General features: G+C 49.1%; 9 protein-coding genes across 9 annotated transcripts; 4 read left to right on the top strand and 5 right to left on the bottom strand.

Annotated features, from left to right (window-relative positions):
- Positions 1-1960: 1960 nt before the first annotated feature.
- N7533_003648 (uncharacterized protein) lies at positions 1961-2751 on the bottom strand (the record flags this gene model as incomplete). The annotated part of the gene is made up of 2 exons (XM_057100298.1): positions 1961-2279; positions 2345-2751. 2 exons carry the CDS (start codon positions 2749-2751, stop codon positions 1961-1963), a joined length of 726 nt encoding a protein of 241 aa, XP_056962986.1.
- A 2022-nt stretch (positions 2752-4773) lies between these two features.
- N7533_003647 (uncharacterized protein) lies at positions 4774-5817 on the top strand (the record flags this gene model as incomplete). The annotated part of the gene is made up of 1 exon (XM_057100297.1): positions 4774-5817. The coding sequence occupies one exon, from the start codon at positions 4774-4776 to the stop codon at positions 5815-5817; it is 1044 nt and encodes a 347-aa protein (XP_056962985.1).
- A 275-nt stretch (positions 5818-6092) lies between these two features.
- Positions 6093-7930, bottom strand: N7533_003646 (fungal specific transcription factor domain-containing protein; the record flags this gene model as incomplete). The annotated part of the gene is made up of 2 exons (XM_057100296.1): positions 6093-6808; positions 6862-7930. The coding sequence occupies 2 exons, from the start codon at positions 7928-7930 to the stop codon at positions 6093-6095; spliced, it is 1785 nt and encodes a 594-aa protein (XP_056962984.1).
- A 942-nt stretch (positions 7931-8872) lies between these two features.
- N7533_003645 (uncharacterized protein) lies at positions 8873-10383 on the top strand (the record flags this gene model as incomplete). Its single annotated transcript, XM_057100295.1, has 4 exons — positions 8873-8907; positions 9164-9473; positions 9538-10008; positions 10078-10383. 4 exons carry the CDS (start codon positions 8873-8875, stop codon positions 10381-10383), a joined length of 1122 nt encoding a protein of 373 aa, XP_056962983.1.
- A 232-nt stretch (positions 10384-10615) lies between these two features.
- On the bottom strand, positions 10616-14241 carry N7533_003644 (putative kinesin family protein (BimC); the record flags this gene model as incomplete). The annotated part of the gene is made up of 2 exons (XM_057100294.1): positions 10616-11575; positions 11626-14241. The coding sequence occupies 2 exons, from the start codon at positions 14239-14241 to the stop codon at positions 10616-10618; spliced, it is 3576 nt and encodes a 1191-aa protein (XP_056962982.1).
- A 315-nt stretch (positions 14242-14556) lies between these two features.
- On the top strand, positions 14557-16152 carry N7533_003643 (UPF0183 domain protein; the record flags this gene model as incomplete). Its single annotated transcript, XM_057100293.1, has 1 exon — positions 14557-16152. One exon carries the CDS (start codon positions 14557-14559, stop codon positions 16150-16152), a length of 1596 nt encoding a protein of 531 aa, XP_056962981.1.
- A 269-nt stretch (positions 16153-16421) lies between these two features.
- On the top strand, positions 16422-19412 carry N7533_003642 (isoleucine--tRNA ligase ISM1; the record flags this gene model as incomplete). The annotated part of the gene is made up of 1 exon (XM_057100292.1): positions 16422-19412. The coding sequence occupies one exon, from the start codon at positions 16422-16424 to the stop codon at positions 19410-19412; it is 2991 nt and encodes a 996-aa protein (XP_056962980.1).
- A 173-nt stretch (positions 19413-19585) lies between these two features.
- N7533_003641 (glycoside hydrolase family 88/105 protein) lies at positions 19586-20704 on the bottom strand (the record flags this gene model as incomplete). Its single annotated transcript, XM_057100291.1, has 1 exon — positions 19586-20704. The coding sequence occupies one exon, from the start codon at positions 20702-20704 to the stop codon at positions 19586-19588; it is 1119 nt and encodes a 372-aa protein (XP_056962979.1).
- An 887-nt stretch (positions 20705-21591) lies between these two features.
- On the bottom strand, positions 21592-22774 carry N7533_003640 (opsin family protein; the record flags this gene model as incomplete). The annotated part of the gene is made up of 5 exons (XM_057100290.1): positions 21592-21673; positions 21729-21863; positions 21928-22415; positions 22500-22566; positions 22629-22774. The coding sequence occupies 5 exons, from the start codon at positions 22772-22774 to the stop codon at positions 21592-21594; spliced, it is 918 nt and encodes a 305-aa protein (XP_056962978.1).
- Between the last annotated feature and the right edge of the window lie 952 nt (positions 22775-23726).

Here is a 23726-nt window from a genome sequence, read left to right as displayed (position 1 = left end):
AGCTATATAGTATAAATAAGATTTTTAGTTAACCTCGATCTTTAAATTTAGTTTCGCAATCTAAACATACGACGATGTTCGAAGAATACATGCATATTAAAAATCCTTCAGCCAAATGCACCAGAAGGAAAACGCACAGGTCTTTGGAGCTTCTGCTCAAAGATAGCGTCAAACGGATGGCCCCACCTTAAATTCCTACAGCAAAGGTTGACGCTTACGCGTCGACTACAGAGCGACCGAGCTGTTGGAAAGGGCAGAGTTAGGTATACACCATCTCCTCACATGTCAATGTTTAATACCCGTCAAGGTGAATCAACTCCAAATCCAAGCCATATGTGCGGAGTAAAGAGTTCGATTTAATCCACATTTTGTGATTTGAATTGAATGAAATTGCGAACATCTCCTTTCGATGACTTGCAGCATTCCCCACGAACGATCTACAACACTTAAGCAAGGCAGAATTCACCACTACCAATCATTTACCGCTATCTGCGGAGAACCGAAATCACAATGCACGGGCACACGGGGCGACATGGATGATGAACGCCCCCTTGGAGATGTGCAAACCCCCTCTAACCACTCTAGTCAAATAATGGTACTTTGTATATTACCATTTCCCAACTTGTGTATTTTAACAGCTATGAGAATTCATATTCTGAGACAGGCCAATTTTAAGTAGGATGATTGAAAATAGTCGCATTGGTGAGCTAGAAACTAAATTCGAAAAACTTGATGCATCTTTAAAGACCAAGTATTGCAGTCAGGATGTCGGTGGATGTTCGGAGCCAGCTGGAAAATAAAATACATGTACTTCAGATTACCTGATACGATGTACATAAATAGTCAAAGGGACTGTCGCTTTAATGAATGCCCGGTTTAGCGCATTGCGCCATCGTATCCTTGTAATTGAAAGCCAATCAAAATTGGGGTTCGGGGCAGATTTGGAGCTTCCATCTGCATATCACTAACCGAGGATATTTCGCCCCCAATAATTGATCAGCTAGGGCTTAGAGTGGGGGGGGAATCATCTTTCCCCATCAGAGCATTTGATTTCAACTACGGCTTCATTTTGATATTGCAGCCAGTCCAGGCGAGAAAATCAACGATATCATGACTTGAATTCAAGTTATATCCTTGGAATAACTGCAGTTTTCAATCTCGTTCCGACAAGCCAGTTTCACGCTATGAGGTTGTCATAGTGATCCGAAAGAAAAATGATCGATCTACGTCTCATTTGAAATTTTCGTCTCGGTCGCTTTACATGGTCGCTTGCTGTGATTCTGTACTGAATTTCCTCTACCAGTATTGTCTTCTCACTTAAGATTTTGTTCTTCGAGGCTCCCGGTGTCAACTTTGCAGCCTATAAATATCAAGTCTATCGCAAAAGAAGACACGAAACCGCTTCTGAACGGGAGAAACTACATTCCGTGGCTCAATCATTTGTTTTGTATCATCTTGTGGAGACAGCAGAGCGGTATTTGGTTTGTCTCTTTGAAAATTTTCATTCTCGTTTGCTCGAACTCTGCCCTTTTCCGCCCATTTGTACTACCTACTGCTATTTTATTATCTCTACGATTGGGATATTCATTCCTATAGGGCTGCTATAAATATAGGGTTCCAGTGCTTACAAAAGAATCTACCAGACATAAAGTTCTATCGATCATTCATTCCTGTCGAGCTACAAGATCGGGCGGTTCATACTACAGACTCGGAATGAAGCAAGGCCCCCGAAGAAGTATGGGTTATATACGACGGAAACAAAACTGGTCTATGTTGGAACACCGCGTTAAAGACAAGACATCGATGTAAGGACAGTTGAACTTATACGCAGTACCGCGAGGTGTGACATCTCCCAAAACACAGTGATTAACAAAAAGAAGCCCCCCAGGAGGAGAGGCTGGGAAGATAAGAAAGCCCAGGCATCTTATAGCCGCGAAGATTTGTGTTGAACACTCTTCCTTTAGCTGTGAACAGAACGCCGGTGATCCGAGACCTTGTCTTTGCGACTGAAAAGCTTCCCGCATTGGGGGCAGCTGTACGCATTGGGGGCAATGTGTTTCGTGCGGATATGCCGCCAAAGTGTACTGTTGCTGGCAAAAGGTAGACTGTAGTCACAGCCCTTCCAGTGGCATTCAATCTGCTCCGAGATGAGATGGCTTTCCTTGATATGCTTCCAGACGGACATTCTATCAGAGAACCAGCCGTTGTAAGTGCAACCCTCCCAAGCACAGATTATGTAACTCTCAACGACCGGAGACCCTTCTGCGTATGGACTGACGCTTTCACAAAGTTAGCCAACCAGTAGTTACTGGAGAGAATGCTGGCCCCAACTTGCCTTGCATACGACTCGGGTGTTGGCACATCCCACGGAACCTGCTGATGGGGGGAATTTCCAACCGCGCCGGCGGAACGATCATCGCGACCGATTCCACTCAGCTCAAAACATACTCTCGGGTCAAGAAAATTGCCACTGGCGACAGGTTGATTGAATCTCCCTCCGATAATGTCGTCGATCTCGGGTGTGAAGGTTTGGGGTGTGCCACGCCAGCCTATCCCGACGGGAGGGTCGACATAGGATGCGCTTTGCATGAGCATCCTCTGGTGTTGCATATTCATGAACTCCTGAGACGGATAACTATCTGTCTGTGGTGCAGTATGGTTGACTGCTTGTTTTTGAGAGGTACCCTCCGGTCTAGTCATGGTGGGTGACCCCACACCGCGACTTGACCCTTGACCTCCCGTGGTGGGCATGTCAACGTTCAAGGTAATAAGAACAATACAATCTGGATGAAATAGATCAAATATGTTGATGTTCGATGAAAGAGGAACTTTGAAGAGGGGTGAGTGGTGATGGAGAACAGAAAGGGGAGCTTCGAGTTCTGCAGAGGAAGCTCTCAGTACACTCCTGCAGGGCTCTGGGGTTGCCAACGACTTAGCCACAACCACGACTCTGCTTTTCCCCTTTTCGGTCTAGAATTCGTCGTTAATACTTTTTTCCCGACTTCCAGGAACCTTCTATGCCGTTTTTCGCTTCAAATGTCCTCCATATTTTCGAAATTATCGCCTGTCTGTCCGCCGTCGCCCAACGTGTACTCCCTTGACATAGCCCGAGGATCAACGCTTATTTCTCCCGATTTGTATGAATACTACGCACCAATTGAACTGGCTAAAATCTAGGTGGATATGTCGGGGGTGCGATACACTACAAATCTATGTTGCAGTCGTGCTGTATCAACTTGTTCGCATGAGGTGTACGTTGGGATTCTCCGGAATCCTGGGCTGTTCACTTTTTGCATGATATGGCTAGTCTATTGGGGCCGGTATAATAGCCCTTTTTACTCATATCCTCGGCAACCACACACTTTTGCTTTAAACTTGTAGATCTAGGGTATCTTTCTGGGCCGCTTTTTGGGATCAAGTTGTTTTGGCGGAAATTTCATCCGGGCTCTCGAGTTCCGGTTGTGAATCACGAGATTGTTTGCTCTTGACCGTGTTGGTGAAATTTAACTTTGCAAAGCCATTATATTGAAAATAGACTATTGAGCTTAATCTTGTACTTATGAAATACTAGCCTGCAAGGGTAAAGATTGAGGAGTGAATTCTTTACTTAAGGCAATTTTACATTGGCATTAACCAATCAAGGTGAACATCAACCGCCGAACAGTCAGCTTTAGAATAGACTCCGGGGCTGATTTAAACTTCAAATTCAGGATTAAATATCCCTCTCGATTTGGTTGGAGATTTGGAATAAGGAAATCTGCTTCGGACGCGAAACTTGGGGTATAATAGTTGTGTAGGAAAGGGATCCTTCAGGTCTGAAAGGTCCGTGTTACAATTCTTTATTTCGCTGACTTAGCGCAGAATGACAAAGGGGAAGATTATGGGGCTCAAGGCAGATTCTACGCGAGAGCAGTGCCACGTCAGGCATCACCTGGGTTTCTGGGTATCGTACTAGTAGTGCCCCGAAAGGGCGAAAGACTGATTGCGAATGGGTTACTATGTGGGCCAAGGGGCTTTTGAGAGAAAATTTGGCGTATTGAAGAGCCACAAAGAGGTACATCCAGTACAGTACCGCAAATAAGCGCCTTCTATACGTCATGAGCAAACATTTCTGATGTGATGAACCAGCGGTCTGTCTGGCCCAGCATCATTCGCCAGCACATCGGACGATTCTTGAAGGTGATAGCACCCCGAGCTTCGGGGGCAAGGTCCCAGATATTGGGTCAGGCAGCAAAAATTGTTCTGCGCGGAGCTGCTCTTTTCGGTGGTTCTGAGGGGGTGAGGCTCTGCCGCTAACGTTGGCCAAACATGCCCCGATCAATACAGTTATAGAGACTTTGGGGAGTATGATGATAAAAGTCTTTTGAAATTTATCTCATTAGTATCAATACGGCAGAAAGATAAAGCTCCGAGCGAAAATTCTGAAAGATTTCATGTTTTGATCATTTGGAAGTTCTTGATCTCGAGATAGTCCACGGATATCAAGGTCCACCTTTCGACGTTCTTTGCCGCAAACCGCCCTGAGGCATCAGGGATAAAGCCATGCCATCATTTGCTGTAAATGAGCTCTGTAGTATCCGCAAACATCTTATTCATCGAAAATAAGCGCTCCTTGCGAATATTCACCCAATGCCAATTGAATTCCAAACTGGGGTATGTCGAAATCACGTGTCGATGGGAGATAAGAACGGCTTCACGTGCCGATAAGAGCTCCATGAGGAGAAGCGGCGTCCCGCTGACTTCTCCGCGATCCACGATGCTGTGGAGATGGAGATGGCTGACAACCCATCTCAGACGTTGTCGCCCTCGGAGGATTTTTCGGGGGCTCTCGCAAAGTCACCGCTGGCTCGACTAGACCCCAGCTTCTCCCCGAGCTATGGGTCCAGCAAAGACCCAGAGCCGCTCGTGCCGGTGCTGGCGGAGGCAGAGCACCAGCCAACAATCCCTCAGAGCTACGATGAAGCTGGAGATGGACAAGGATATCTAGCACATGGGATGGAAAGTGCAGAACCAGACCAAAGTAGCCCCGACCCACCATTCCAGCCCTTCTTCACCATCATCGAAGATGCGCATAGCTCGGCCGTCCACCACCCAACAGTGCATTATATATTCTCCGACGACGACACGGATATCATCAAGGAAGCCGGATTTCGTAGTCTCGAAATCCAGGGCATCACGATACCTGCGGAGAAAAAGGAGAAAGAATTCGAAGACGATCCCGATAGCCCAACCGACCACGATCCGAACGAAGAAGATAAATCCATCCTCCCACCTGCTCTTCCGGGCGTCCGAACACACTACCTCTTATTGGACGTTGAACCATTCTCCGCGCCAGCCGATCAAGTCACGCCCGATGCAAAAAACACGTTTAGTACCTCTCCTGCCGGGCCCGGGGTCATAACTAGCCCAATGTCCCCTTCGGCAGCGAACCCAGCCGCCGTTCCCCCCACACAATATCGTGTCACATCGGCGAAGAGCTTCTCTCCGACCTGGCAGATCCTCAACGCCGATCTAGTTCCCGCGCCGACGTTCGACAGCCAGGATCCCAACGACGGGCCTTCTCACGGGATGATGCTGAATATTCGTGGAACCGGTGGGGTGCCGAAAGACCCACGAAGCAAAGAGGATGGACTCGAAGCTCTGATGGGGAGATTTGAAAAGCACATGAGTGAGCTACAAGCCGTGATTGATTCTGCCCGGGTAGAGGAAGTGGATGCAGGAAACGGGCAAGCTGCCGAACACGAAGGCGATAGCGAGGCAAAAGCGGAAGCAGACGCGGAGGCGGAGATTGAAGTCCACGGAACCGAACTTCCTTAATCAAAGCTCGCAGTATTGCAATGCTGGTCTCATTTATTTCGGGAATTTGCGGCATTTATGCCTTTATGATAACAAATCTGGCGCATATTTAAGCATGGCGTTTGGCGCGGTTGTTTGCTTTTTTGCACGGAGATACCATGGTCGGGAGTACTATCTAAGTTTGCTATCTCTGAAACTCTCCGCTATAGTAAAAAAATATTCAAAAATAGAGAGTTTATTCAGGTCATTCAAATACTCATTCAGCAGCCAACCGGGATCTGTACGTATGATCAAGGTCATATCAATGCATCGTAGCACCCAAGGGATTGCTCGCCCAAGCAAGTTGGGAAGTTAACATCTAAGAAATTCTCAAAAAAAGTCTCGAAAGAACCCGACAAATCATGACTTCCGAAGAGAAGGTCCAAATCAGAGGAAAATGGTGCTCCCGTCACCATATCTTCCGGAGTATCAAGGTTATCCTGAGGTGTGTTGAGATTGTCAACCGAGTCGGAATTGGTCTGTGTGTGTGGAGTGCTGTAATTGACATTGGATACTAAGTTCGTGCCTTGTATCAATGGAGGTCGAGTCCTTAAACCCTCCTCCAATGAATCCGTAGGAATTTGCGATTCGGATTGGGTATTAATGGCCGGTCGATAGCTTTCCAGGGCATGTTTTCCAAGGCGTACCATGACAGCTGCTAGCCACCAAGTACTACAGAGTGATTTCAGACTCTGGTGGAATGTGAGAAGATTCTCTCGTGCCTGAACCCGATGGCCTTGCAGCTTTGCCCTTTGCAGCTGCCGGTAAGTGATTGAAAAGGCGAGCGAAAGTGAATAAGCCGATACAGGCATAGGGGAAAAATCATTGACATCCTTTCTTCGGCAAATAGCCGCGAGAGCTAGGATTGCCTGGCTTTGATGGATATTCGATGCTCGTGATGGCTGGCGGCCTTGAAGCTCGGTCGAGTATGTTCCAAGAATTATGGTGGCATGATGATACAGCTCAAGTGAATCTTTTCAATTATCGTTAATGCGTTGTTCAAACAACTCTGGAAGAAATACTCACCGAGCAGCTGTGGCTCTATATCCCATGCCTCGGAAGTTTCGACGAATTCCTCGAAGGTATAAAGATCAGCAACCTGGTCTCGAGCTCCTTCCAGTCTTGGTCTGTAGGTGCTAATAACGCGACCAAGTTGATCTGCAATTAGAAGCCAGATGCGGAACTGTGGTTTGAATAGAGGAAGGACATCGGTCACCTTCTGGCCGTGATCATAGTCATGGATCAAGACCGGTCTTCCATCCACGACGGAGTTCCACTTGTCGAGACTCCATAGACACCAGAAGAGAGATTTTGCCTTCAGGGAAGATTCGCTATCGGGCCCTCGTAGATGTAACCCGATAGACTGAGCATGGTGTACAGCTTGGGCTAAGGAAAGAGAGGCATCTTCTGACCCATTAGGGCCCCACTCATGGAGTGACAAGATGGCAAGAATTCTAATAATGAGGACCCTATTTCCATCTCTCCTGTTAGGCATATTCTGTGGGATGTCTTTCTGGAGTCGGGGGCCGAATTCCTTCAGAGGCAATAACGTCGGGTCCGATCCCAAGAAAAGAAAAGATGCCGCAGCGCGGTCCTTTGCTGCAACAAGGCATATAGCCTGAAGAAGCGGTAGTGGTAGAGAGTCATTGTTGAACTGATGGCGTGTGTCCTCCTCGTCCACCAAGGGTAAGAGGGGATATATGCGAGAAAAGAAGATTTCCACCAGGGCGATCTGGCATTCTTTCGGAGGTAAGAGGCCAGAGTATCCACCTCGCTGGGGGATATCTGCTCTCTGGGGCGCATGTTGTCTAGATGCGACACCTTCCTGGTATGATGTGACACCTTCTTCGTATGACCAGGCGCCTACACCTCCCTGGCAGGATTGACTTCTAAGCAGCCTTGGTTGCGGAGGTTGCGGGTCATTCTGCAACGCCACCAAGGGGCTGGTGTCGCACAAGAAGCGGGGAATATCCAGTTCTTGCCTGATGCGATCACCAAGGGTCGTTGGTATGCCGGTGACATCTTGAGGCCGTGAATCCTCAACTTCTCGGGATACCGATGAACTGCGCCCGGGTAGAGGTAGATGCTCCGACATCGTCGGAGTCCTCTTTCGCAGAACATCTACATCACCCGGTCTGCTGAGCTGTTCTTGCAGCTTTGACTGGGGCTCTTTTTCTAGCTCAGCTGAACTTCCATGAAAACATCGTTTCTATCATGAGATATTAGCACGTTCTGCGTCATCGCTAGCCCGGGTCTGTCCATTCCCGTGTATACCTTTCTTTGGCGGCACGGGGTGCATGCCCGACGGGGTCTTTTCACATTTTGACCGTCTTGTCCGACTAGGAATGTCAATTCCATCGCATTACCAGATACCTCAAGCTGATCGGAGGTTTCACGGTGGATGGATGATTCAATATCCCACCTGGGGAGGGTGAAGGCGGAGGTTGTTGCAAAGAGGAAAGTCGCCGCAAAGCGGTGGATTTCCTAAAGTAGAAGCTGGCCCCATTTGGCAGGTCGGCCAGCAGCCAAGATAAAATATTATACAGTATTTTATTAGTCGGATTGCATGGAAGGAGGGAGAAATTACCGAAAGAGATATGTGTAGTCCTCATTACTCTCAATCCTGAGTTATAATTTATTTTCAACCCTTTCATATGGGACATTGCAAATTGCCCAATCCAACTCAGCGAACAGGCATCTACAGAGTAAAAATCTTGCTACTATTTAACTCGAAGGATACTGCCTCGAGCAGCATACCGAAGTACCTAGGTAAAATTGTAAGCGATTAATTATTGTCAAGTTATAGCCAAGCCTCCAAGATAGAAAGCTACCGGGAAACCCCCAATAACACCCGCGATGGGATTGACGAGAGCTTATTACTGATACTTAATCTATACTATTTCTTATTAAGTTCCGACCCCGATTAGGAATGTCGCCGAATCCGACAAATACTATGACTCTGTTATAAATAAGAGAAAGTGAAAAGAATGTGCCAAAGTGGCTGGTTGAGCTCAAAACGATCGATGATCATTCCAAAATGTTCACCCAAAGCTGTGAGACCTACGATTTGACGTATGATAAACCCAACTCTCTAATCTACGACCCGCAGGGCTCCTAACTAACTCATATGCAACATGTAGACTCGACCAGGCATGCATTTTCCTGAGGGACAGAACGAAAGCTTCTATCAATGGAAAATTCCATGTCAACCTACCACATAAGAGCTCCTTCAAGAGTATCCAGGTCAAACTAGTCGGCATATTAAAAATGTGAGCCGCATATTCAAAACCAAACACACGTTCATTACTGACCAACACTCATCGAATAGCCCTCGAGACGACTACCTCATCCGCAACGATCGCCAATTAATAACATCCACATCTCACCAATCCATCGGTGCATCCAAAACCCTCAACTCCTTCCAACTCCCTGCCGGAAACTATGAATTCCCCTTCAGCCTCCCAATAGCTGGGAGAATACTCGAGACCGTCACTGCTCAACGCCACATGTACCACACCTACCATGTCCAAGCCATAATCGAGCGCCGCTTCAAAGCGGACTCAGTATTCTCTCGACCCATCCGAATTTACCGCTATCCTAACTTATCGACCGAGCCTCAAATGACATCTATACCCACGGTATGTTCGCTCTTCCCCGGGAAGCGAGAAACCCAGCAGTCTTAACAAAATTCAAACAAACCAGACCATCGTACGACAATCCGAACAAGACATCCAGTACTGCATCTCAATCCCAGAATCAAACATCCCCTTCGGAAGCAAATTCCAAACCAAATGCCATTTCTCCCCTCTCTCAAAAAGTCTCAACCTGAAGACGATATCGATCTCAGTCCTAGAAAACCACAGTCTGCAAATCGACGCAACAGCAGCAGAATCAGCAACACTCGGCATGATGAAAATAAATTCAAATCGAACATCTACGCTCTTTGAAGCCGAGCACGACTTCTCAAATCAAATACCCGACACATCATTAACAGAGAACGGCGGTAGAGATGGCGATATACGCTCTGCAGAATGGCCTTTAAGCCTTCCGGTGCAATTACCAGAGAGCTTTGACCTGGCTTCACAGTCTGTTTCGACGAGTGTTATTCGCATAACCCATGAACTGGCTATACAAGCGCAGTTCCATAATACCGAGACAGATACACCTATACTGGTGAGTGATTACTCGTTCAAGAAACCGTCAATAGAAGAAAGAACTAGGAGCTGACCCAATTACATACAGATCCAGGAACGAATTCCCTTCTCGATTTACATGACACCCGCAGTTATCGGAGATGATGGAACAATCTACGGTCAAGATCTTCAATGTTTCCAGGAATATGAAAATGCGCCTCCAGCCTATGGTCGACATAAGTGTGATGCGATTCCGGAGGAATGGGCTGAGTATCTGAACCAGCTCAGCGTAGAAAGGGCACGAGTGGCGAGTGAACAGTGCTTTCAGCCAGGAATCAGTAATGTGTCGTGTGTTCCAATTCCTGGGGTGTCTTTGGAGACTGAACCACCCGCCTACCGGTTTTGTTCTACTTAAATTGTCGGAGACTTCGATAGTAGTAAAATGAATCATGTATTATTATGAAGTAATCCCATTTACCATGGGCATCGACAGAAACACAATTTTCTCAACCTAAACTCCGGTCCAAAGAAGTCCCATCCAAACGATTAGGGTATCAAGATGTCACACGAATGGAAACAAAGAAAACAAAAAAAAAGGTAGTGAATGCAATGAATGCAGTGGATGCAAGGGGTATGTATAGACTGCTCTAGTGCGAGCCGTTTCTGTAGTTTCTGCGACCAGCAATGCCAGATGGAGGCATGTTCTCACGGCCTTCCATCATGCCAGCCATCTTCTTGGAAAGCATTTTGTGCGGTAGTTTGTTCTCAGCGATGGTGCTTATCGCGTTGGAGGTTGAGCGGCGCTTCTTGAGGGGTGGTTCCGAGTCGTCCTTTTCAGATGTCTCGTCTAGATCTGCGGAAGCGATTTGGGCGGGGGTTTCGGGTTTCGCTGACGTATCGGCTTCTTCTTCAGACCCGAGTGGTCTGGCGACGTTTATATTGACTTCCCTAAGGCCAGTGTTGGAAGATGCGTTGAATGATGATGGAGGAGGGTGGGTCCCTACCTCTTCCGCTGCATCGCTATAGACATACGAGCGTTTCGTCGGCGAGGACACAGGAGAGCTGGATGCGACGGTCGGCTGGATATCGCCATCAAAGGGAAGGGCGGAGAATTGTTTAGAGGTCCGATGACGAGAACGAAGACCGTCATGTGATTCCGTGCTTGGCAATTCGGAGGGATAGTCATAACGACGCTTCTGGGGAGTCGCCCCGGTGGGTAAATATTCTTTCATGGGATGGCTGTGGACGTTTTCTCGCAGTTCGGCGAGAGGTTGGCGGACGTGTTCTTGCAAAGGAAGGGCTGATTGTTGGAGGTCTTCTGCGTGCACATCCATATCCTCTTGCAGTTGCTCGACATTCTCACCAAGACCGTTGAGTTGACTGTCAACAGCCGAGCGCATTTCACGGACATTGTTTGCCATGGAATCTAGGCTACCCAGTTGGGCTTCGTGGAAACGGCCATTGTGGGACCGAGCCTTCGCAACAAAGTCATCGAGGGCTTCCATCTGCGTGCTCATGTCGCTCATCTGAGCATCCACAATTCGAACAGTCTCCTGGTGCACGGACTCGGTAGCCCGCTGAATCGAGGCGTTGCGTTGGTCAAATGTCTGCTACGGTTAGAATGTATTCGGAAGATTGCCAGTAGAGATTTCCTTACCTCCCAGTCATTTTGCATCTTTGTCTTAATGTCATCGCGGGATGCATTGACGTCCTTCGCAAATTGCTCCTCCTTAAAGATCCACTCATCGACACTCCGATCATAATGCGCCGTGGCTTGCTCAAGTGAATCGCCGGAGGCTGACAAGTCGGTTCGCACTGTGTCGAACTTGCCTTTAAGACGACTGGTTTGTTTTTGGCTAGACTCTTCCAGCAGGTTCCGAATCTGGGACATCATGGCGTCACGCTCAGCTTGCGCGGTTGCATGTTCCTCCTCAAGAGCTTGGGCCAAGTTTGAAGAAGCCTTGCGGTTGGCATCAACGGTTAGGCGATTAGCCTCCTGGAGCTCGAGACGAAGACGGTTTATCTCGGACTTTTGCTGGTCAATATGGGAGGTTATATGTTCGAACATGCTCTTGAGATCTTTCCCAAGGACACTATAGGACGAATGGAGCTCCGAGTGGAATTCTCCGAACTCGCCGATGACTTCTTTCGAGATTCTAGCAGCCGCAGCAGAAAGACCATTGAGGCCTTCGCCAACTTTCGTCTTCACATCCTCGCGGAGAACCTTGATCTCCTCGAGTACCTCATTCATTTCGTCGTGTGCACTGGAAGTTTGATTTTTGGCCTGGGTCTCAACCTTTTCAAGAGAGGCGCCAAACTCCTGCAGCTGAGAGCGGGTTGACTGAACGCTGTTCAGTTCATCGCCGACAAATTGGTGGATTCTGATTGACATATTGTCCAAGAGCTCGGCATGGCGTGATTGGAAATCCTCCAGGCGAGTATCGATGTGCTGGGTTACGGTGGATAGCTCGCCGGTGGAAGCCTGCCAGATTTGACGGTTATCGGTTTCCAGGTTGTCCTTGCGGTCCAACTTTGCATGAAGTCCATCGACATCTGCCACGGTATGGTCAAGAGTCGTCAGAATCTCGGCACCGATTTCCCGTAGCCTACTCTCGGTTTCCTCATGGGCCTTGCGCACAGCTGTCTCCTCATCCAGCTTTTCCGATGTATCTTTGAGGGTTCCCTCGGTTTGTTCCAGGTCGGCTCGTGTGCTGCTCAGTTTACCCAGCGTTCGCTCGTTATCATCCTTCAGGGTATTGAAGTTGCTAGTCAATGCAAAGAGCTCTTGGACTTTGTGGCGGAGGCTGGACTCCATGGACTCGATCTTGGCACGCTGCTCCTCGTTGACGATTCGGCGTGATTCACTCTCGGTTCTCATCTCCTCGTATGACTCTGGTGTCATATACACGCCATTCCGGTGACGCGTAGCGATAAGCTCACTCTTGAGCTTCTGAATTTCCAGGCCAATATCACGGAGAAGTTTGCTTTTCGAGATGATCGAGTTTATCTGGGGTTTATTGCGGATGTTCTTAGCACGGAATGCATAGTCCAAAGTTGAAATGGTTTCCTCCAAATTGCTCCGCGATGGTGACACAGTCGCAATGATGCATGTCTTTGTCTGTCCACCAAGTGAGTCTTGCAATAGGCGGGTCAACTTGGACTCGCGGTAGGGGATGTGAGAGCCTTTATCGACCAGGGCATTGATCACTCGTCCCAATGTCAACAAACTCTTGTTGATCAACCCGGCCTCGGCTGCACGCTTGTTTTCGGCACCGCTTCGACCGATATTTTCGCTACCGGCCAAATCCACCAGGTTGAGCTTTCCGGAGCTGATGTAGTCCTCGCCAGACTCTGTCGTGCGCTTTGTCATAACTGTGATCGTGAAGACAGTGTGACTGCGGGAGCTGAGGTCGTTGCATTTAGTCGCAGCCACTTGACGCTTGTGGCTGCCCATCTGCAAAAGCTTTATGCCGTTTGAAGCTGAGTCAATATAACTCTCCTCCATTCCCTGAACCACGGTCGCAGACTGGCCCTTCTTCTCATTCTCAAAAATCTTTAATTTCGCGTTCTCTTCAGCGGATAGAAGATCGCGCAGCTCCTCGTTGTACAATTCGATAAAGGAGCACTTGACCATGCTTTCGGTTCCCTCCAGCTTGTTGAATAGGGAATAGAGTGTTCGAGGGATGATACCCGCATCATCAGATAAGATTCCCAAGGTGTCGGTCATGTCTCCGGACATGGTATATGTCTTTCCTGTTCCCGTCTGTCCGTATGCGAAGATCGTACAGTTGAAGCCGGTGAGCATCTCGTGAACAATAGGAAGGACGGTGTCCTCGAAGACTCTTGTTTGATCGGCGGCGGGCGAAAACACCTTATCGAAAGCATAGGCCTTGTTGGATAGCGCATTTGGTCCCATCGAAAGCTCCACCGTTTTACCATTAATACCTTCGGGGGTCGATAGGACGACGCCACTGTTTTCCTTGACTTCGCGCTCATTGCGGCCACGACAACGTACTACCACGTGAATGCTGGTGTCTTCGTTGATTTCGCGTTCATAATCTCTTTCCTTCCTCTTTCCGGCGGCGGCATTTAATGATTGATCCGGAGTCTGTTTTGTTGCTCGTGTGCTGGTTGTCACGGCGGCGGCGGCTTTTGTTGTCACGGCGGGTGAGGCATGTCGCTCTGGAACCGCAGAACCAGCTCGTCGAGTGGGTTGTCGCAGGTTCGACCTTCTCGCGGGAATCGCAGAAGTGGGCCGAGCTGGGCCGACCATAGTGAAGAAAAGTGAATATCAGGGTGATCTCTGGAGGGGGGGGGGGGTTGTTCAAAGTAGGTGTAGTCAGTGGTTAAGCTTGCATGTGCGGGAGTGCTCGAGTGGATCCTTTCGGGCAAAACATAAACAAAGACCACGTGATCAGGTCACACCCCCCGCTCATGTGATATGGGTCACATGATCCTGTCCGTCATGCTTCTTTCCCCTCTTTACTTTCATTCCACCCCCTCACCACTGCCCCAGATCTCCTCTTCTTGTTCTTTTGACTGTTTCATTCTATCGGATGGTCACCCCTGTGGCACTTAACCTGGCATCATGAGCGCCAAATCGGCGCCAGTTCAGATTCTCCCTGGCAAAAGCCTGGGCTTTATCAGTATGTCTGATGATCGACATCTATATCTAGATGCGGGGAGAGCGTCAAGCTTACTTATATTCACAGCTCTCGGTGCTTCTCTACACAACGTTTTGACTCGAGTCAAATCACACCCTCAGACCTATCCTGCGATCGATCTTGCCTATTCTTCCACCGATCCTTTGCGTAACCCTGTTGTTCTCCAGTTACCTTCAAATGGGCTCCGCCTACGGTTCGACGGTCCCGATCAACGACTACGTCTGATCGAAGTCCTGGATTTCTCTCGGGTGGACCTATTATACAAGAACCAAGATGTCATGAAAGGTGGAAAGTCAACGGAGCAGCCGACATCTTCTCAGGGGCCTAGCTTCCGTCATGTCTACAATCGACTCTTCGGTCCATCCTATCCTGGTGAATATATACCTCCACCAGACCAGTCACCCTACGGCACCTATGTGCTCTCATATCCCGGGGTTGCTTTTTCTTTCCCACTGCAGCATTCGGCCTGGTCCGAGCAATGCGATTTTGTAGCACTTCTATCTTCTTCTGCTGCGCAGCCAGCAACCTCCATGTCCATTTTCCAAGGGTCCTCGTGGCCCGAGGTCCGTGCGAAACTCTTCATTCAGCAACCTCAATACCCCCGCGCATCGGCAGTAGTCAGCAAGACCCGTGACTCATTCGCAGATGAAGTTGAAGAGTTTCATATTCTCGGCGCTGGAAAGTTGGAAGCATCACGACGAACAGGCCCTCCGGTATCCATCGTCCTTGGGGAGACCAGTCCACAAGACTTGATCGCGGAGTTCGGGCCTCCCGATGCGATCTATCGTAAACATGATCGCCGCATCTCTATTCACCGCGCAACTGGGACCAGTGGCGCAGACCCGTTGAATCCAAATCTATCGCCAGGAAGAAATTTGGATTTACCTGATACTGATCATTCATCCACTAATAGCATCGCTGATGATTCCGATGAAGAAACACCCGCAGGACAAGTGAGCGATCCAGGTTCCTTGCCCGCTGAAAGTTTCTTTAATTATTTCCATCATGGATTTGATGCATTTATTTCACATCCATGTACACCGGGCCCTGCGTTCCCTGCGTCCGGCATTCCAGACCCGACCGCGCCATCACTTCCTTCTACTCAGTTGGTCGTGACCAAGATCATCCTACATGGCAATGTTCCGGGGTCATACCCGTTTAACCGCCACCGTCGAAGTCGCTGGACTATTCATCCAGATGAAACCAGCCTAGGACTGAATGCCGAGTCACCTTACGATGAGATCTCGGAGCGGCTGCGTGCAGTATGGAAGGGGTCCTATTCTAACCCTGGAGAGGAGCGCGCCACACAGCGACCGATGGTTTTGAACCGCGACTGGGGTGACAGCCCCGAGAGCAGTGTTGAGTTCCTCGGAGGTTGGGAGGAGACCACCGCCAAAGGACAGCCCTCCGGTGTAGATGGACACGACGGTAAGTTAGGCAACACGGAACTCTTTGGATTCCCGGGACTTTTATTTGAAGTCTTGAAGAACGGGGCTGTCAGCTCTCTGACGGTCTACTGAGTGAGACATTATCGAGACATGCGATACGACTTTATGACTGGGCTTGAGCGCTTGGAATGACTTTTTGTACACATTTTACGCTGCATTGTAAGATGTATTTAGATTTCATAATATTACGTATTATTACCAGAAAATGCACCCTATCAGTCAAAAGATTCGTATTGGCGGGTAAACTTGAAGACAACCGCCTTTCTCGGCCGCGCGATAATCTTCTCCATCTTCAACTTCCAACCTCACTCCTCAAACCTCCGAGAGGATATGCAGGGAGGATGCAACAACCAGGGCGATCGCTCCCTCGATCCTGGACCTCGACACTAAAACTTCCCAAATCAAGTTTCCCTCCACGCGTGTCGCCAGCCGACCGAACAAAATATCTGAAACGATGCACCGATGAGCTGTACGCCTGGCAGCGTCGCGAACGACCTGCGACCAAACCTTTCGTCCTCCACGATGGCCCACCCTACGCGAATGGTGAATTGCATGTCGGACATGCCTTGAACAAAATCACCAAGGATATCATCAACCGGGTGCAATTGAGCCGGGGCAAGCAAGTGCGCTATGTCCCCGGATGGGATTGTCACGGACTGCCAATTGAGCTCAAGGCGCTACAAGGTCTGCGCAATACCGATGTTTTGGACAAGTCGGTCAGCGCCGCTGTGATTCGCAAAGCTGCTAGGCAGCTTGCGCGACAGACAGTCAAGGAGCAAATGAAAGGGTTCAAAGGATTCGGAGTCATGGCGGATTGGGAAAACCACTGGAAGACAATGGATCACAACTTCGAGATGCGCCAGCTGGGAATTTTTCGCGAGATGGTCGATCACGGACTCATCTATCGGAAGTTCAAGCCCGTTTATTGGTCGCCGTCAACTGGAACCGCGCTCGCGGAAGCGGAACTGGAATATAAGGACGATCACGTTTCGACTGCGGCTTTAATCAAGTTCCCGCTTGCTCATATCCCTGAACACCTCGCCAACGATCCTCTTCTCGCAAATAAGGAGGTCAGCGCTGTTATCTGGACCACTACCCCGTGGACACTGCCTGCGAATGCTGCAATTGCGGTGAGCGAAGAGCTACACTATGCGATTGTCGAGTCGGAGCAACATGGCCATCTACTCATCGCTCAGTCTCGTATCGAATACATGGAAAAGATGCTGAAGGAAGACCTGTCCGTGATCATCCCTGACATCCTTGGATCCGAACTGGGTGACAAGGCCACCTACCGACCTCTTTGCAAAGGTCCCGAGGCGGAAGCGCAGCCGATTATCGCCGCTGACTTTGTGACCGCTGATTCCGGATCTGGCTTAGTTCACTGCGCCCCTGGACATGGTATGGATGACTACGAAGCTTGTCTAGCCCGCGGAATCGAGGTGTTCGCACCAGTCAACGACGAGGGAAGATTTACGTACAAGGCCATGCCCCAGGATCCTTCGCGTTTGAGTGGCAAGTCCGTCCTCGGCGAGGGTAACGAAGCAGTATTGGAATTCGCGAAGGAGCGCAACCAGCTTCTCGCTCAACACAAATACGAACACAAATACCCCTACGACTGGCGATCCAAGCAACCGATCATCATCCGCGCGACTGAACAATGGTTTGCCGATGTGGCTGATATCCGCAAGAACGCGCTGCAATCGCTGGAAGATGTTCGATTTGTTCCTGAGACCGGCAAAAATCGACTCCAAAACTTCATCAAGAACCGCAGTGAATGGTGTATCTCGCGTCAACGTGCCTGGGGTGTACCCATTCCCGCTCTTTACCATCGCGCCAGCGGCGAGGCTGTTTTGACCAAGGAAAGTGTCTCGCATATTATGGACACTATCAAGGAGCGCGGTATCGATGCCTGGTGGACAGACAGCGCTGATGACCTCGCTTGGGTTCTCCCATCGCTCCGTAATGACACTACTGGCTACCGCCGTGGAACCGATACGATGGATGTCTGGTTCGACAGTGGTACTAGCTGGGCGGAGATTGATGTGCCTACGGAAGGCCGAAGCCATCCTGCAGATGTCTACCTCGAGGGAAGCGACCAACATCGTGGCTGGTTCCAGTCGGGTCTTCTTACCTACACTGCGCACCAGCTCGCCTCCGGCAAGACCGATACTCGTGCTCCTTTCCGTAATTTGATCACCCATGGATTCACGCTGGACGAGGCTGGACGCAAGATGAGCAAGTCTATCGGTAACACCATTGCTCCCCAGACCATCATGGACGGTACCCTATTGCCTCCTCTGAAGCCCCGAAAAGGCAAAGGCAAGAAGCAGGCCGAAAACCACGAACCTTCCTTCGACGCTCTGGGTCCTGATGCGCTTCGATTGTGGGCCGCGGGTAGTGATTACACCCATGATGTCGTAATTGGAAAGCAGGTCCTGCAAGGCGTTCATACCAGTTTGCACAAATTCCGGGTGACCTTCAAGTTGCTGCTGGGTGCTCTCGGTGACTTCTCACCGAAGGATGCCGTGGCATACGATCAGCTGCAACAGGTTGATCGTATTGCATTGAAGCATCTCTCCGACATGATCGTTGCTTCTCAGAAGTCCTATGACAACTTTGAGTTCTACAAATCTGTCAACATCCTCAACCGCTGGGCCAACCTTGAATTCTCGGCCTTTTACATGGAAGCCATCAAGGATCGCTTGTATACTCTAGGCGAGAACAGTGCTAGTCGCCGTACCGCCCAGACAACCTTGTTCTACATCTTCACCCATCTCCAAGAAGTCCTTGGCCCCATCACCCCGATCCTCGTCGAAGAGACGTGGGACCACACTCCAGAAGCTGTCAAGTCACACAGCGGCCACCCCTTACAGCGCCTCGCCGCCCACCCTCCAGCGGAATGGCAGGATGCTGCCCTGGACACCAGTTACCAGGAGATCGTCGCCGTCCACTCAGTGATCAAGAACCTGCAAGAACAAGCCCGCAGCAAGAAACAGCTCGGCTCCTCTCTTCAATCATTCGTGCACATCTCCCTCCCTGGTAACGAAGCCTCGGTTTTCCACCGCCACCTGTCCGAACTACCAGACCTCTTCGTCGTGTCCTCCGTCACGATCGGCAAATCTGGCGAATCCATCGCCGGAGATATTGCCGACGCAGAGTGGCAGTATGAGGAAGAGTGCGAACTTCCAAGTGGCGAGAAGGGAATCGTGCACGTTTATTCTCCCCAGGCGTCGAAGTGCCCGCGATGCTGGCGGTATGCCGTTCCCGAGACTGAGGCGACAGACGCAATCTGTGGTCGTTGCGAGTCTGTCGTGGCTGAGCTGGATGCGTGATTTCCTCCAGCAATGCCTCTGTAATTATATGCATGTACCATAGAACTGTTCAAAAACCAACCCACCCCTTTCTGGCGAACTATCTCAATCCAAATGTACTTCTATTGCAATTTCAGCCTACTCTATTCAATCAGTGACTTGGTAACTTGATAAAGTACAAATTTGCCCATCCCTCACAGGAACGTCCACAGATACTCCGCAAGAGCCATAATTGCCATCGCCTGGCCATATGGCATGGAAGTAATCGGGATATCCTTATAGAACTGCAGATTATGACCCATAGGCGTGCCATAACTAGTATTCCTCAGCTCGCCCTGTTCATCCACATCTCCCAGAACAGACTGTATAGCCCTCCGTCCAACATCACGATATTTATCCCCAATATAACGTCGTCGCACGGCCTTCAATATACCATATGCAAATCCAGCAGTGGCAGAAGCTTCAAGGTACGAATCCTCATGATCAAGCAGAGTATGCCAAGCACCAGAGTCCGACTGAAGGCGTTTCAAAGCCTCGCACTGAGCCTCAAGCGTTTCACACAAATGGCATCTCAAAGGATCATCAACATCCAAATCCAGCAATTCCAGAATCTCCGGAATAACCATCGTACACCAACTATTCCCCCTCGCCCAGCGCGCATCAGCAAAATTATGACCACCAGTCTTATCCGTGAATTTCCACCCATGAAAGAAAAGACCACTCCTCGTATCAAAAAGATACTTCACATGAACCAAACACTGCCTCTTTGCCTCAGCAATATACTCATCCCGCCCCAACAATTTCCCAATCTTCACCAACGGCATCACAGTCATCATAAGCGTGTCATCCCAAAGCTCCTGCTCATTCTCATCAACATATGTAATATGCTGCATACCACCATACTCCGTCCTCGGCAAATCATACATAGCCCACTCAGCCCAAGCATCCAACCAAGGAAGATACGCCGGATTCCGCGTCCTTTCATAAACGCACGAGAGAGTCAAAAGTGGAGCCATAGTATTGATATTCTTACTCGTTCCACCCTCGCTAAAGCGCGCGGCGAACCAGTCTTCGATTATCTTTAGGTATGAGTCTTTGCCGGTCATTGAGTAGATTTTCCATATCCCGTATAGTCCGACCCCGTGCGTCCACTCCCACCCATTCCAGCATTTCGCTTGGATTGTTTTGCCGTTCTTGAGGTGGACGAGGAATTCGCCCGTGTCGTCGCGGATGTTGATTAGATTATCGATGAGGAGGTCGATTTTCCGGTGAATTTCGACTGGGTCGGGTTTGAGTTCTTGTTTTGATGACATTGTGGGATGGTGGGGATGTAGGTCGGACTCGGACTTGAAACGCTTCAAGAAATCAGGTTCTCTTGAGGTGAGAGGAGTAGACTTGGAATAAATAGCGGTTGTCATATAAGTCAACAACTTCCCCTCACTAAGTCTACACTCTGAGTCGGATATAACTCCGGTCCAGTGCGGGGATATCTCCGTTCTATTACTTCGGCGTATTGGATACCGACTCTACCCCAACCATGCGAAGTATACCCATACCGGCAAAATTGCCGAGTCAGAGGTAGAGCGAGGGGACTTAATAAGCCTCAATTCTACTTGTATGAAAAGAGGATGAGATAACCTTTCCGTTCAGGATCTAAATTTGTTCTAGGGACCGTATGTCAGACCCCTCAGAGGAGACGTGAGAAAGGTGGCTTTTAGAAGATCCATCCATCAGTATATTTAGTATGATATTGAAGCTTGCCGAAACATTGATGCTTGCCGGGATAACAGGAGACTACACCAGGGTTAAATTTATCTACTCTGTACTTTGTAGAATCCGAAGTACCAATGACGTTAGTTGGGTGCGAAGAGTTTAAGTTACCAAGGTAATATATTCACAAATCCGAAGATGCTGGAAGAGAGGAGAATAATATTGAATTGGTCCAGTTCCTATTGAAGGTAACTCAGCTTAAACTAAATAAAAAACAACAATTTGAAATCCAGCATATCTCATCGAAAATTCATGACGCACTTATCAACCTAAACCTTTCACCAAAACAAAAGAAAAAAAAACAGATCCCGAAAACCTCCATGCGCATATTTGCATACGGAGATTCTTTCGTGCCCAAAAATAGCTCTATTTAATCGGGATACACATCCTCTCGAAAAAGAGCTTGTCAGCCTGTTGGATCTAGGGTACTTTAAGCACCCTCCTCATCTTCCGGAAGACGAATAGCACCCTCGGTAATACCGTTGGCCCAGAAGCCATTAACGTGGGTGGTACTAAAGCTGTCAGTAAGAATGAATCAAGACGGAGCTGGTGATTAAAATTACTTACATGCCGGTAGCATTGTCATGTGACAAGATGAGCCAGTAGCCGACAATTCCCTGGGTGAGAATGTCGTGGACAGCGAATACGACGGTCTCAGCGTCAACACTCAGCTTGAGAGCCAGGGGACCAGCAGCAATGGCACTAAAAGAGTCAGTATCGGAGAAGTCCATGGGAACACAGAACATAAGGGAAATACAGTACGTACATCGGGTACAAGGCAAATACGATAAACGTCAAGCCAGAAATAGCACCGAAGAATCGTCGAACCTGGGCATCCTTATTCTGGCTAGCACGGTGGGCATGGAATCCGCCGAAGTGCAGAACAGTCAGGTATGACAGACAACTGATGGTCAACCACGCCCAACGGGCCCTGGTATGACCATCGTAAGTACCGAGCAATCCCGCAGCCAACATGACCCAATTGGCCGCAATGGCGGAGACCAAGTGTGCACCAGGCAGACCGCTCACGAGAGCAAAGTTGGTGAGGATGAGCGGGGTGGAGAGGGCCCAGTTCACGTAGCGCAACCAGGGAATGGAGCGGTAGAGGTCGTCCTGGGTGTTGGGGACATGTTTGTGGTGGTTTACAATGGGGGACCAGGCCAGATTGAAACCTTGGCCAGTTGCGAGGGCGAGATAGGTGATGAAGGAGATGGTTGTGACGAAGGCGGACAATGTGTGGAAGACACGCTTAGACTATAGAATAGCAAAGACGAAAATGTGGGGTTAGCGCGGGCTCTATTTTTGACGGGTGGGGATGCGGAGGAGATCTGATCTTACCAGCGGGGCCCGGGCGGCGAGGGTGTAGAAGACCACAGAGGAGATACCCATCAGCACAGTGACGACCCTAAAATTTTCACGGTTAGCTGGAGCTCACTGGGAAGCGGGATTTAACAGGAGAATCAGTACCAGAGAGTGCGTTGTCCAGTTACGTGGAGCTCCTGGAAAACCTCACCTACTCCCGGGATCACGGTGGGGATAGGGTCGATCGAGTGGGTGGGATGGGCATGCTCCACCTTGGTGGGAAAAACATCAAATTCCGAGGGGACGATCATGATGGATGAAGATGAGTGGGAAGATGGGGAGGAGAAGAGAGGTGAAGAAGGAAGAAGAAAAGGAGGAAGTTAAGGGCAATGGCAATGGCAATGGCAAACTAGGCAGGAGCGGAGAGCAAAGCAAAGCAGGATTCGGAAGGCGGGTAGCTCCTTCCTTGTAATGCGTCATTGCCACCATGTATTTTATACACATCCATACAGTATAGTACAGTATATTATATAATATAAAATTATATCATATTATATTACATTGTATTATTGGTATATTAGTATAACTATAATACTACGCTGTATTAAGTAAGTATATTAGGTATAATCTAGCTGGCAGCGGGTACCTTGTGTTGCACAAGGGACTTGAAAAGATCCTATGACAAATCTCTATGCACTGTAGCTGCAGATTATATGCAGAGTATACTGTGAGGACTCGAGTATTGGAATATTATAGTATTTTGACGAAAAGTAACAAAACTAGAGAAGAAAGGAAGAGAGAGAGAGCTCTCATCGCAACTATCGTACATGAACCGGTGTCTAGCCACGTGACGTATCAGGTGACTGAAGCAACAGCGGTCAGGTTCGTCACATAGACTAGTATGCACATTGCACAGATCTAGAGGAGGCTGGGAGTTGAGATAACTAATCTACCTACATACCTAGGTAAACACGTAAAGGCTATACGAGACCGCCCCATCTTATTATCTCCCGCAACTGGCACTGAGGCTGTCTGGAGATTTTGGCTCAATCTCAGGGGATGCAAGTTGAAGGCCGTGGGACCAATATCAAAGACTGAATGTCCATCACAGTGCATCGTGGGCAATCTGGTCGGTAAACGCATTGGAGTCATTTTTATTGGCTTGAGTGTAGTAGAGATATCGCTTGTCGTACCTAGGTACGCTGCTCGGAAGTAGCGCCGCTGTTTGGCTTCGACACCATGGGGTCGGAAGACTGGAAGATG

Source organism: Penicillium manginii (assembly GCF_028828005.1).
Source record: "Penicillium manginii strain IBT 31320 chromosome Unknown utg000003l:1.0-959480.0:1.0-959601.0, whole genome shotgun sequence".
Lineage (NCBI taxonomy): Eukaryota > Fungi > Ascomycota > Eurotiomycetes > Eurotiales > Aspergillaceae > Penicillium > Penicillium manginii.
Note: the sequence above shows the minus strand (reverse complement) of the source record. Positions and strands in the feature narration are given on the sequence as shown.